This window comes from Artemia sp. Qi Xiang Cuo, chromosome 21 (genome assembly GCF_049724085.1).
Source record: "Artemia sp. Qi Xiang Cuo chromosome 21, ASM4972408v1, whole genome shotgun sequence".
NCBI lineage: Eukaryota > Metazoa > Arthropoda > Branchiopoda > Anostraca > Artemiidae > Artemia > Artemia sp. Qi Xiang Cuo.
The window spans coordinates 36861314-36874679 of record NC_142814.1 but is presented as its reverse complement, the minus strand read 5'-3'; the positions used below and the strand labels follow the sequence as shown (position 1 = coordinate 36874679).

General features: G+C 36.4%; 1 protein-coding gene across 1 annotated transcript in view; it reads left to right on the top strand.

The window, feature by feature from the left end:
* Positions 1-13141, top strand: part of LOC148939500 (uncharacterized) — a 34535-nt gene extending 21394 nt beyond the window's left edge. Inside the window, exon 2 of the mRNA XM_089106893.1 lies at positions 9916-13141. Coding sequence (XP_088963019.1) covers positions 9916-12320 — 2405 coding nt within the window. The 3' untranslated portion in view covers positions 12321-13141. The remainder of the gene's footprint in view (positions 1-9915) is intronic.
* Positions 13142-13366: the final 225 nt, after the last annotated feature.

Sequence of the window (13366 nt, the reverse complement as noted above, 5' to 3'; positions counted from 1 at the left end):
TCATGACTGGCACCCCCCTTTCTACTAGTTACGTATATTTATTACTAATAAAAACGTTCGTAAATAAAATTAAACAGGTTCGAGAAAGCCATTTAACCAAATAAAAGTAAAATTAATATGCAAATTTTGTTGTTAATTATTCATCTACGGTGAGCCAAAATCAAAACCTGCATTAATTCAAAAACGTTCAAAAATTAAATAAAAAAAGCAAGTTTTTTTAACTGAAAGTAAGGAGCGTAATTAAAACTTAAAACGAACAGAAATTATTCCGTATATGAAAGGGGCTGTCCTCTCCTCAACGTCTCGCTCTTTACGCTAAGGTTTGACTTTCTCAAAACTCTATTTTTTTTTTAAACAATGAAAAACTTTAGCGTAAAGAGCGAGGCGTTGAGGAGGGGACAGCCCCTTTCATATACGGAATAATTTCTGTTCGTTTTAATTTCGTTTTAAACTTTTAATTTCCGTTTTAATTAGCCCTCCTACGATATTCTAGGACCACTGGGTCAATACGATTACCCCTGGGGAAAAGAAAAAAAAAACAAAAACAAATAAACACACACCCGTGATCTTTCTTCTGGCAAAAAATGCAAAATTCCACATTTTTGTAGATTGGAGCTTGAAACCTCTGAAGTAGGGTTATCTAATACGAGGAATATGATGGTGTGATTTCCATTAAGGTTCTATGACTTTTAGGGGGTCTTTCCCCCTTTTTTCAAAAATCAGCCAAATTTCCTCAGGCGCGTAGCTTTTGATGGGTAGGATTAAACTTGATGAAACTTATATATTTGAAATCAGCATTAAAATCCAATTCTTTTGATGTATCCATTTGTATCAAAATACCGTTTTCTAGAGTTTCGGTTACCATTGAGCCGGGTCCCAATAACCCATACTATATGTTAACATTGCTGAACGTTAATATATGTTAATAATTTCGACCATGCTGAACACAATGGCTATCTCAAAATTTTGATCGGGTGACTTTGGGAAAAAAATTAGCGTGGGAGGGGGCCTAGTTGCCCTCCATTTTTTTTGGTCACTTAAAATGGGCACTAGAAATTTTATTTTCCGTTCCATTGAGCCCTCCCACGATATTCTTGGACCACTGGGCCAATACTATTACCCATGGTGAAAAGAAAAAAAAAACAAAAAAAAAACAAACAAAAAAACAAATAAACACGCATCCGTGATCTTTCTTCTGGCAAAAAATGGAAAATTCCACATTTTTGTAGATAGGAGCTTGAAACCTCTACAGTAGGGTTCTCTGATACGCTGAATATGATGGTGTGATTTTCATTAAGGTTCTATAATTTTTAGGGGGTATTTCCCCCTTTTTTAAAAATCAGCCAAATTTTCTCAGGCGTGTAACTTTTGATAGGTAAGATTAAACTTGATGAAACTTATATATTTGAAATCATAATTAAAATCTGATTCCTTTGATGTATCTATTGGCATCAGAATTCCGTTTTTTAGAGTTTCGTTTACCATTGAGCCGGGTCGCTCCTTACTTACAGTTCGTTACCACGAACTGTTTGATAAAAAAAGCGGATTAGTTATCACTTACGGATACTTTCAGCTTTAATCCAAGGGGGCTCCCACCTTCTAAATTATGACACCAGGCGGCGCATGCTAAGCGTGCCAGAAGTATACGGTGTGAACTGTGCGCCACGTGGCGGTCGGAGACAGGGGCGTAGTTTGGGGGGGGCAAGGGGGGCCAGTTGCCCCCCTCCCAATAATGTGTAGAAAAAAATATTATACATCCAATGCCCTTTGACTATCCAGATTAGGACCCGTTTTGCCCCCCAATAGAAATGCTGGAGAATCGCCCCTGGCTGAGATATATACCAGGTGGTGGAAAGTAAGCGGAAATTCGGTTTAATCTTATAAAATTATATATTATTTAAACCAATGAACCAATTTTCTTTGATTTTTTTTTACCTTTTTATGAAGTCACCAGACAGTACACTGTCAGTAGTATGAGCAAGGCCGAATCCAGGATTTTTGTTGGGAGGAGAGGGTATCTTTTTGGGAGGATTTTATACTCATAACTATATAATATATCACAAAATTGTTTAAATGCATTTTTGTTACGTTTTTACGAGTTGAACAAACATTTCGGGGGGGGGAGGCTCAAAGCTGATCAGCCCCCCTGGATACGGCCATGAATGTGAGTAGTTTTAATCCCCTTCTTTCCACGTTAAATTATTCAAGATCCAACTCTTATAATTTTTTCCTTCTCTTATGGCGTAAACTTCAGAAATCAATTTAATGCTTGCAATACTTCCGCACGCTTGACCGCTAAAAATAAACTATTAATAACTCACTAAGCAAGCGTTTAATGGTATATAAAAAAAAATAAAAAAAAGAAGCAAAACACGCTACCTAGTGAGCTTGTGCAGTACTACGTGCTTGAATTTATTTTTTTTTCATATTAGGGGCTTTTCGGTTGTATTAAGGTTTCTGTTCCCTCTGAAAAATGATTTTACAGCAAGGCAACAGCTGTAACTTGTACCAAAGGATACAACACTTATATCATTGGATCAAAGATGTATCCAGGATTTTTGTTCGAGTTGGGGGGAGGGGGGTATTTTTGTTCGGGATTAGTTTACTTTTAAAAAAATTCTTCAAAAAAACGTATCAAAAATTTGTCTAAATGCATTTTTGGTACGTTTTTACGAGTGGGATCGGGGAGGGAGTGGGCTCAAACTCAGTACCCCCCCCCCTTGAATGCGGCCTTTCACTGGATTCATTATTTTCAGATCCATTCATTCACTTAGCCTGAATGATATTAGGGCTTAAATTTTTTCTTAGGGAATGACCTAAACTTTTTCATCGTATTTTTAAACGGGCAAAAATTGTAAAACAAATTTCAAAAATGTTTTTTGGCAGGTGAACAAAAATGAATCTCAGGTATCGAAATACATCAAAATTGTTGTTTTCGTTAATCAAAACATTAAGGCTGTAGGACTACAGAAAAAATTGCACGAAGAACTTGCAGAGAAAACATATGTCTCAAATACGAGCGAAGAGCTTGGCGTTTAATCAAGATATTCTCGATTACACAGCTCTGGTGATATTCCTTATGTTCAATTGTAATTACAAACAGGGACGCTAAATGACCGAAAGAGTTTTTTATTGACATAATTTGCCAAAGTTTGCAATCTTGTTAGTTTCAGGCCTTGCCATTGAAATATTCTAATTCCGACTGAGCCAAAATTACACTGTTATCTATCAAACAGTTCGTGGTAACGAACTGTAAGTAAGGAGCGACCCGGCTCAATGGTAACCAAAACTCTAAAAAACGGAATTCTGATATCAATAGATACATCAAAAGAATCAGATTTTAATTCTGACTTCAAATATATAAGTTTCATCAAGTTTAATCTTACCCGTCAAAAGTTACGCGCCTGAGAAAATTTGGCTGATTTTCGAAAAAAGGGGGGAAGACCCCCCTTAAAAGTTATAGAAACTTAATGAAAATCACACCATCATATTCCGCGTATCAGAGAACCCTACTGTAGAGGCTTCAAGCTCCTATCTACAAAAATGTGGAATTTTGCATTTTTTGCCAGAAGAAAGATCACGGGTGTGTGTTTATTTGTTTTTGTTTTTTTTTCTTTTCCCCAGGGGTAATCATATTGAACCAGTGGTCCTAGAATATCATAGGAGTGCTAATTGAAACGGAAATTAAAAGTTCTAGTGCCCTTTTTAAGTGACCAAAAAAATAGAGGGCAACTAGGCCCCCTCCCACGCTAATTTTTTTCTCAAAGTCACCCAATTAAAATTTTGAGATAGCCATTTTATTCAGCATATTCGAAAATCTAATAAATATGTCTTTTAGGATGACTTAATCCCCCACAGTTCCCAGTGGAAGGGCTGCAAGTTATGAACTTTGCCCATTGGTTACATATTGTATTAGTTATTGGGAAATATACAGACATTTTCAGGAAGAATTTTTTTCTGTTGGGGGGGGGACTGGAGGAGGGGGGTACTTAGGATAATATGTCCATGGCAGATGTGTTTAGGGGGTAAGGAATATGTCTAGGAAGGGTGCGCCAGATCTCCTAGCATTATTTAAAAAACGATCAGAAATTAAATTAAAAAAAAACAAGTTTTATCAACTGAAAGTAAGAAGGAACATTAGAACTTAAAACGAACAGAAATTATTACGTATATTAGGGGGTTCTCCCCCAAGTCAATACCTCGCTCTTTATGTTACAGTGTTTTCTTAGTGTTTTCAAAAGAGCTATCTTTTCTAATTAAACTGCCTTTGTGATCGAGAGCTTTGTGAATTAAAAATTGTGGTTACTTATTAACTTGTTGTGCTTGGTATTTACTTCGGGAAGAACACCGTAATATTCGTTATAATATATACGTAATAAAAAAAAAACAATAAAAAAAACAAGCGAAACAGGTAAATAGTAACAGAAACTGTCGAAAAATGAATTGTTATGTCTATAAATGTATCAAAAGAATGGGCTTATTATGCTGATTCTAAATATATAAATTTTATTAATTTTAGTATTACTCATCAAAGGTTACGAGCCTGAGACAATTTACCTAATTTTCTAAATAGGGGGAAACATCCCCTACAAGTGAGAGAATTTTAATGAAAATCATACCGTCAGATTCAGCGTATCAGAAAACCCTATTACATAGGTTTCAAGCTCATATCTGCAAAAATCTGCAACTTTGTATTTTTTGCCAGAAGAAAAATATACGAATATAGAAGTTCGTTGCGCAAGTTAATTTGTAAATCACGTCAGAACCAAATTTAGAGAGAGCCATTTTGCAAAAAAAAAGTACAATTTTTATGCAAATTGTGTTTAGTTATTCAATGACGGTGAGCCAAAATAAAAGCTGCATTAACTGAAAAACGATCAGAAATTAAATAAAAAAAAACAAGTTTTTTAAACTGAAAGTAAGGAGCGACATTAAAACTTAAAACGAACAGAAATTATTCGGTATATGAAAGAGGCTGTCCCCTCTTCAACGCCTCGCTCTTTATGCTAAAGTTTGACTCTGTCTCACAACTTTATTTTTTAAAACAATAAAAAAAACTTCAGCGTAAAGAGCGAGGCGTTGAGGAGGGGACAGCCCCTTTCATATACGGAATAATTTCTGTTCGTTTTAAGTTTTAATGTCGCTCCTTATTTTCAGTTTTAAAAATTTGTTTTTTTTTTTATTTAATTTCCTTTTAAGTCGTTGTCTAATTTCGCAACTTCTTAATAAAAAGGTGCAGTTCCGCCTCGAAAGGTTCTGTTATCTCAATCGACCAGTTTTAATCAAAGATTATACCTAAAGTACTTTAAGAGGAGTTTAAAAGGCCAAAAAGTGTTATTTGAAGGCAAATTTTTCACCCAGCCAATCCCATTTCTGGATCTAGTAAAAAAAAACTATTTGGTTGATAAATGAGGTCCAGTAAAAATTTCTATTCAACCTCATAAAGCTAAAAAAACCAGCTTTGTTACTCTTTTTTCCTTAAACATTCCAGTCAGGATACAATCCGCAAAGCTTACAAGTTACAAATGGCTTTGCTTTTGTGTTCAGCCGAAGTTCCTTTTTTCTGCTCTAATAAATTCGACTTATTTAGAGCTGAAATTTTCATCTTGCGAATATTTCAGGTAATATCCACTTAAGGGAGGAATAGTCTCCGTGGAAAATAAACAAACTTTACTGTTTTGATGATAGATGTTTATGAAAATGAACAAACTATAGATGGACAAAAATTGAGCCATATTTTCGTATGGTGATTTACGGATAAACCGGAAAGCAAATCAACAATACGAGAAAATTGTTTTTACAACCGAGCATACTGAAACTGAAAGCATACTGAAACTACAATTCCTTTGAAAGAATGTGTTTTCATTTGGCGATTTGCGAAATACGCATAATATATGGAGCACCGCAAATCTTCTCATGTTTAAGATGTCTTCATGTCCTCAAGTCTGTTTTACCTTTATCAGTTCAAAACTGTAAGTCTATGGGCAAGAGGAGGATTTCTATGGGTAAGAGGAGGATTTCTATGGGCAAGAGGAGGATTTCTATGGGCAAGAGGAGGATTTCTATGGGCAAGAGGAGGGGAGGTCTATGGGCAACGCACGTTGCTCTTCCATCCCAACCTATTCGAAGCTTCCTTCTTTAAACCATCCCAAGAAGCTCCGATTTCCGATTTATTTGTTCCTAGTCTAAGCCACTACAGCTTCTGAACATTAATTTTTAAACCTATTTTTGCACCCTGAACTCTCGAAATCTAAAAAAAAAGTCATTCATTGATTTTGCTAACATTTTATTCAAAACATTCATATCAAATAATAATGTGTGTCTAGCAGAGTTTTACCTTCCCATTTTATACCATGTCTTCCTACAGCCTCCACCGTGTTCCTTAGGAAGAAGTCCCTAAACAGTCCTGTAAGCAGTATTAGTAGTGAACACACAGTGCCTTTTGGTTAGTTCAAAAATCTACCACAACATATCATTAAAGTTCCAACTTAATAATTTAAGCCATTTCTAAGACTACTATACTCTAATAATGTAAGCCATACTATACCCTTTTGACAGTCTACATGGTCATAGTACATTTGAATTATGTTGGCTTGGACACCACTATTAACTTTAGATCTAATTACATAAAAAAAAACTAGTTTGTTTAACTGAAAGTAAGGAGCGACATTAAAACTTAAAACAAACAGAAGTTATTCCGTATATGAAAGGGGCTGTCCCCTCCTCAACGCCTCGCTCTTTGCGTTTTGATGTTGCTCCTTACTTTCAGTTGAAATTTTTTTTTGTTATTTAATTCTGATCGTTTTCTTTAAATAATTCTGGGAAATCCGGCGCCCCCTTCATAGCAATGTTTCTTCCCCCATGAAAACTTCCTCCATGAAAAGATCTTGCCACGCAACACCCGACTCCTCCCCCCCCCCCAACTACCAGAAAAAATTCCCCTAGAAAACTTCTGTATACTTCCCAATAATCAATACTATATGTAAACATTGGGCAAAGTTCATTACTTGCAGACCTTTCCCCGGGGACAGTGAGGAATTAAGTCATCCTCAAAGACATAGTTAGCCTTTTGTATTTTTCGACAATGCTGAACAAAATGGCTATCTCAAAATTTTGATCGGGTGACTTTGGGAAAAAATGAGCGTGGGAGGGGGCCTAATTGCCTTCCATTTTTTTGGTCACTTAAAAAGGGCACCAGAGCTTTTAATTTCCGTTCGAAAGAGCCCTGCCGCGATATTTTAGGACCACTGGGTTGATACGATCACCCCTGAAAAAAAAAAACAAACACATCCGTGATCTTTCTTTTGGCAAGAAATACAAAATTGCACATTTTTGCAGATAAGAGCTTGAAACTTCTACAGTAAGGTTCTCTGATACGCTGAATCTAATGGAGTGATTTTCATGAAAGTTCTATGACTTTTAGGGAGTGTTTTTAAAAAATAAGGCAAATTTTCTCAGGCGCATAACTTTCGACGGGTAAAACTAAACTTGATGAAACTTATATATTTGATATCAGCACAGAAATCTGATTCTTTTGATGTATCTATTGGTTTTCAAAATTCCGTCTTTTAGAGTGTTGGTTACTATTGAGCCGGGTCGCTCCTTACTTACAGTTCGTTACCACGAACTGTTTGATAATTAGTTGGTCTTTGATGGCTACATAGGCATGTATTTGATCTTCTGCATGGACATGTCTTCATGTCCTAATTTGTAAAGCATATGTACCACTAAACTCATTTCACGGTGTTCCACAGCATATTGGACGTTATAGAATTTCTGATAACTTTGAGGCTCATGAGTTCCAATTTATGGACCGACCCAAGTCACGTAGCCAAAGACTTTAATTTGCAGAATATTCGATAAGCTAAAGAACACCCTGACTTAAAGTCAATGTCCTGATTTTCAATTTTTTTGCAACACTACGACTTTTAACCTGCCAGTTGAGCACTGAACTACAATCTTAAAAAAAAACTACTTATTCTTTTTATATATTCCATATTCAAAATCGAGAATTTTTTCAGCCACCAATAAAAGACATCGAAAAGAATACTGAGTATTCAGATCCTAGTCTCTGATAACATTCCTTAGGAGATATAAAAGTGATAAAGAGACCTTAGCTTTACCTTAGATCCTCCTCTGTCTCTAGATGCACTTAGGGCATCGACACGGAGTCTCTAATGCTCGGAGCATACTGCTTCCGCCAGTACACCTTCGACTCAATTTGTAGAAATATATTAGAAGCATGCCAGATTAGATAAGTATGTGCAACGCAGGGTGTTCTTGGAACAAACCCTCCTCCTCAATCCTATAGGCTGTCACTGGAGATCGCCTTTGGAGTTCTGACTTTCGAATACCATTTTCAGAATAAAGAGGGGAACTGTCTGCTTCCGCCAGTACACCTTCGACTCAATTTGTAGAAATATATTAGAAGAATGCCAGATTAGATAAGTATGTGCAACGCAGGGTGTTCTTGGAACAAACCCTCCTCCTCAATCCTATAGGCTGTCACTGGAGATCGCCTTTGGAGTTCTGACTTTCGAATACCATTTTCAGAATAAAGAGGGGAACTGTCATGCCCCCAACACCCATGGGGCCTACTTATTCCAAACATATTCCTTAAAATGAAGGTAGGCCAGGGATATCCGCCCCCATATTTGTCTGGAAATCTTTCATGGGAAGTTTGAAATTGTGCGCTTAAATATAATTTTTTTTTCAGGCCTCAGTCCCCGTTTCCCCTACAAAACGATCCACTGATATCCCTCTAAATAATTAATGCGCAACCATACAATACTTTATAACCACCAGAATTACACCAGAATTACTGCGAAAACGGTCTATAATGACTGTTCACTTTGTATGGGACAAATGTTTAAAAAGAAATGCACCAACGCGATGCAATGTGGCTTCTGAAACTAGAAATCTAGGCATATAAGTAAATTTTCTATAGTTTAAATTGATAGGACTATCCCATAGTCTTTGTTCTATAGTTTTCATCAAAAAGGGCACTAGAGCTTTAAATTCGCAATTGGGCACTTTCGCAAAAGGGCACTAGAGCTTTAGAGCATCAAAAAGGGCACTAGAGCAAAAAGGGCACTAGAGCTTTTCATTCGAACGAAATCTCTTCCAATATTACAAGACCAGTTGTTTTATTAAGTCCCATTTAGAACCCCCGCCTCCCCCTCCCACAAAAAAAACAACAGAAAAACATAGAGCTATAACCAAATTTACGATATTTTTGCGGTTAGACTTGAAGCTTCCCTTCTAGAATAGTTAGACATACTTAATTAAATGGTGTAATTTCTATCAAGATCGCAGCCCCTTCTGGGATATTTTGTCTCCTTTTTCTAAATCTATTCAAATTTTTTATGCTTAGAGCTTTTTATATTTAAATTCAAAAGTAATGAGGTTTCTATATTTGGTATTAGCATAACAAGAAAATTATCTTATTACACAAGTTGTTATTACAATTTGAGATAAAGGGTAATCTTTTTTTAAGGCAATACTTTTTAGTTTAAATCCGTTTCATTTATTAACTTTAAAAGAGAGAGCCATATATTAACTTTGAAAGAGTGTATCAGAGAGTATTTCTTGAAAAAAACATCAACATAAGTTTTAAGGTAACAATTTTTTTGGGACGGTGGGTGCTTCAGACGACAGTGGTAGGGAGTGGTGATTTTCAGCACCTTTGTAAAGTTTTGTCATTTTTTTTAACTTAAAGCTTAGAAATGAAAGCATTGTAGATTTACATTGCAAGTTCAAAACACTCATATAGAAAATGATTTGCAATTTTTAAACTTCCTTTTAACATTCATTTGGATTTTTTGCAGCCAATATCTTCGCCATTACCCAATCTAATATAGGAACTGAGGGCAAGAAGGGAATACTAAAATATTTTAATTTTATTTCTGCTTTTAGGTCCAGTATTTGAGCGTGGTCCTCCACCAAGGCCTCAGCTAGATCAACGAACAGAGCACATATCCTACAACCGACCACCGATTGAACCTGAACGACCTTTTCGCACCCAAGCTTTAGATCCCCACCGTCAACGGCAATTGGACAAAGATACACAATCAAGTCAGCGACACTTGGATCAAGAAATGCAATCAAGTCAGCGACGCTTGAATCAAGATATGCACTCAAGTCAACGGAATTTAGACCAAGATATGCAATCAAGTCAACAACGACCGACAAGAATTGAAGCTATTCCCCCTATAAAAGAAACTACAGAAAGAGAGGTGGATGTCATAACAGCTCCTGACAATTTCAATATGATAGTCTCTTCGAGCTTGAATGGTGACGGTAACAAAACAGAGAAAGGTACCCGATATGGTTATATTGTTGATGGAAATGAATCCCATGAACATATGCAAACACTATCTGTTCGCCGTGAAGAAGGCATTGAAAATAGAGGCAATAAAGAACAAGATATGCTGGTGATAACAGCTCAAGATGCACTTGCCAACAAGCCGAAAGAACTTCAGTCTTTAGTGGGTCTTTTAGCTCATATTTACACCACATCAGCGCCAGTTCTCGGTCTACCAAAAGCAGGAGAAAAGCCTTCAAAACCATTTCGAACTTCTGGTATAAATATAATGCCGATTGGTGAAACAGGTTATACTCCCAGAGTATCCAGTGACGAAAAAAGTATCGAAACAGAAAAAGAATTTAATAGCTATGAACAATCAGATGAAAAAGTAAATGGATACATATCTATTGAAGCAAATAAATCGTTTGATAGACCTTTTGATATTTCAAAAGAAACTTCAGAAACACGTTATCATTCAGGAAGTCAAGAGGAAAACTCGAGTAAAGTAACCAAATTTACAACTACTCGTCATACTTTTGCAAGCTATGAAAAAGACTATGGGAGCGCAGAAGATAAGATCTCTATTCCAACTCGCTCCTTCGACCCCGGATTTACCGAAAATACTAAAGAAAGAACAACATCTATCACAAACTTGACGGAAGATTTTAACACAAGTCCTGCAAAACCGAACTTTGAAGTCTCTGAGGGCAATGGTTATGATGTAAATAGGCTTGACATAAGTGAGGAAGCTAGCCAAGAACAAAGGATGAAAACAGAGCTTACTAGGTTAGTGAACTCTACCCCTGTGAGACCAAAGACAAAAGTTGTATCAAAAGACAATTCTAAGGTTAGATCGAAGAAAAAAGGAAGCTACTTTGATGAGAGCTCTTACAACAGTAATCCAGAAAGTGACGAAACGAATTTGATGTTTGACTCCATTCCAAATGATGTCCAATCCAACTTTGGACCAAACTTCGTCAACGAAAAGCCTGCCTTAGATTTTGAGGAAAATGAGGAGTATGCTGATGAAGAAACTGTAAGACAATTGTCAACAGAACAGCTTGTATATTTGCTGATAGGCTCTCTATGCGGTTTCAGTCTAATATGCCTGTGCTTGGTGTTCCTTACTATCAGATGTCGAACGAGGTCAATGTATAGTAGCTCATGGTGCTCATGCTTTAACGACGCTTTAAGTGACACATTGAGCGATTCACTTGACTCACGGTCGAATCGAAGTTCTCGTACAGTCATTTCACAGAAACTACAAAATCAATTGCAAGAAAAGGGCGGAACTGGTGCAACCCACAAACTTGGAACTTGGTTTAATGGTCGAAATACAGTCGCAGTGTTTACTGAAAATGGTAAGCCACGTAATCAGATGGCCTTGCCCAATTTCTCTAGCAGTGTAAGTAAAAAATCAACGCGTGCTTATTTTACAGATGGTCGGAGCGCGTCTACACGTGACTTAGTAGAAGATAATAGTGCACCACCATCACCTCAAGGCTCTGATGTTTCTGACCATCAAAAAAGACGCAACCCAGCACAGGGGCAAAGCTCTTCATGGCTTCATAAGAAGGAATATGATGAAAAAATACATGAAAACGAAGCTACAGCGGGGTTAGTTCATGGCTTGGCTTATTATAAAGAAAAGACCGATGAGGTTTCAGATAATGAAAGACCAAGATCATCCACTACGACCCTCAAGGCACCCCCTCATTTCCGAGCAATGGAGGACGAATCTGACCTTGAAATAGTTGAACCCCCACAAACCATTGAAGTCAAACTCCCAAAATTACAGCCAAAGCCAAAAAGATCAAGCTCACCCCCTCCTCAGCTACCCCCTAAAAAGCGTGATACAGCGAAGCATGAAGACCCAATCGCAACCGGCTCACATCTTACACTTCAGACAGAGGCATCGAGCCATGCTGCAGATGCAATGTCAGTTATGTCCAGTGTTTACGGACAAGGTAGGATTGGATACTGGACATCTGTTAAAGACGCAAGAATTTTATGAGCTTCTAATCCATGGCCATTAAGACAATTTTTCTAATTTAAACTGGCAAAGACAGCCCGATGATCTATAGACTAATAATATAAAGACGGCCTTATATCGATTACTCTGTTTATATGACGAATCTATAATGTAATCTTCTAACTTGTGCCGTGGCCACACTATAGCCACGCCTATTGATAAAAAAGCGAAGATTTATGAATAATAAGAGTTTTTTCCTGATTTTAGCGACCTTTTTACAACAAAAAAATTGAATGTTAAGAAACTTTGTCTAGAAGGGCTATATCAATACTAATTTATCTCCAAGCTTTGTCTACTAACATTAAGCATTTGTATTTTTTGCGACGTTTACCCCTAAGATAGACAATCTACTCTTCTAAGCTTCTATATTTTCTAATTTAAAAATTATATTTTGAATCTTCACCTAGGAATTGGTCAATCATATACATTACGTTTGAAAGTTGAACACGGCTCATCTTAGCAATTACACACGGGACACATCATTAGTGCTGCGGTTCTGCGTAATTTTGATTCTATCCAGGAGTTCTGTCATAATGTTGCTCGGCCATTTGTGACTCTGTGAATCAAGACACATATTTGTGCATCTTTGCTGATTCATTTACATTTATCATTAAGATGTCATTATCATTAAGATATGTATATTTAACATTAAGATATCAATTTGAATCGAAAAAATATATGCTTTACTAGCTTTTTTAGTGTTGTAAATAAGTGAATCCGGTGATAACTTGCGAAGTCTGTTGGGGGGTTGTGGAATATTTCACTGTATTTTAATTTTTGTCAATTATAATTTATAAGTTTCTTATAATTGCGTTGTTTGTTCATATTTTTACTTTATTTCCTAAAAAAAGCGTAAGAATATTTTAGTCAGAAGGTTCACTGCTTTTGGTCAATAAATGAAAAAATTTACATTTTGGCCCTTCTTTTCGACTCAAATGCTATATGAGCTAGCATTGTAGAAAACAAAAAACTGAATTTGTTAAAAAAGGGTCTGATAATTTGAATAAAAAAATGACACTGAAAATGAA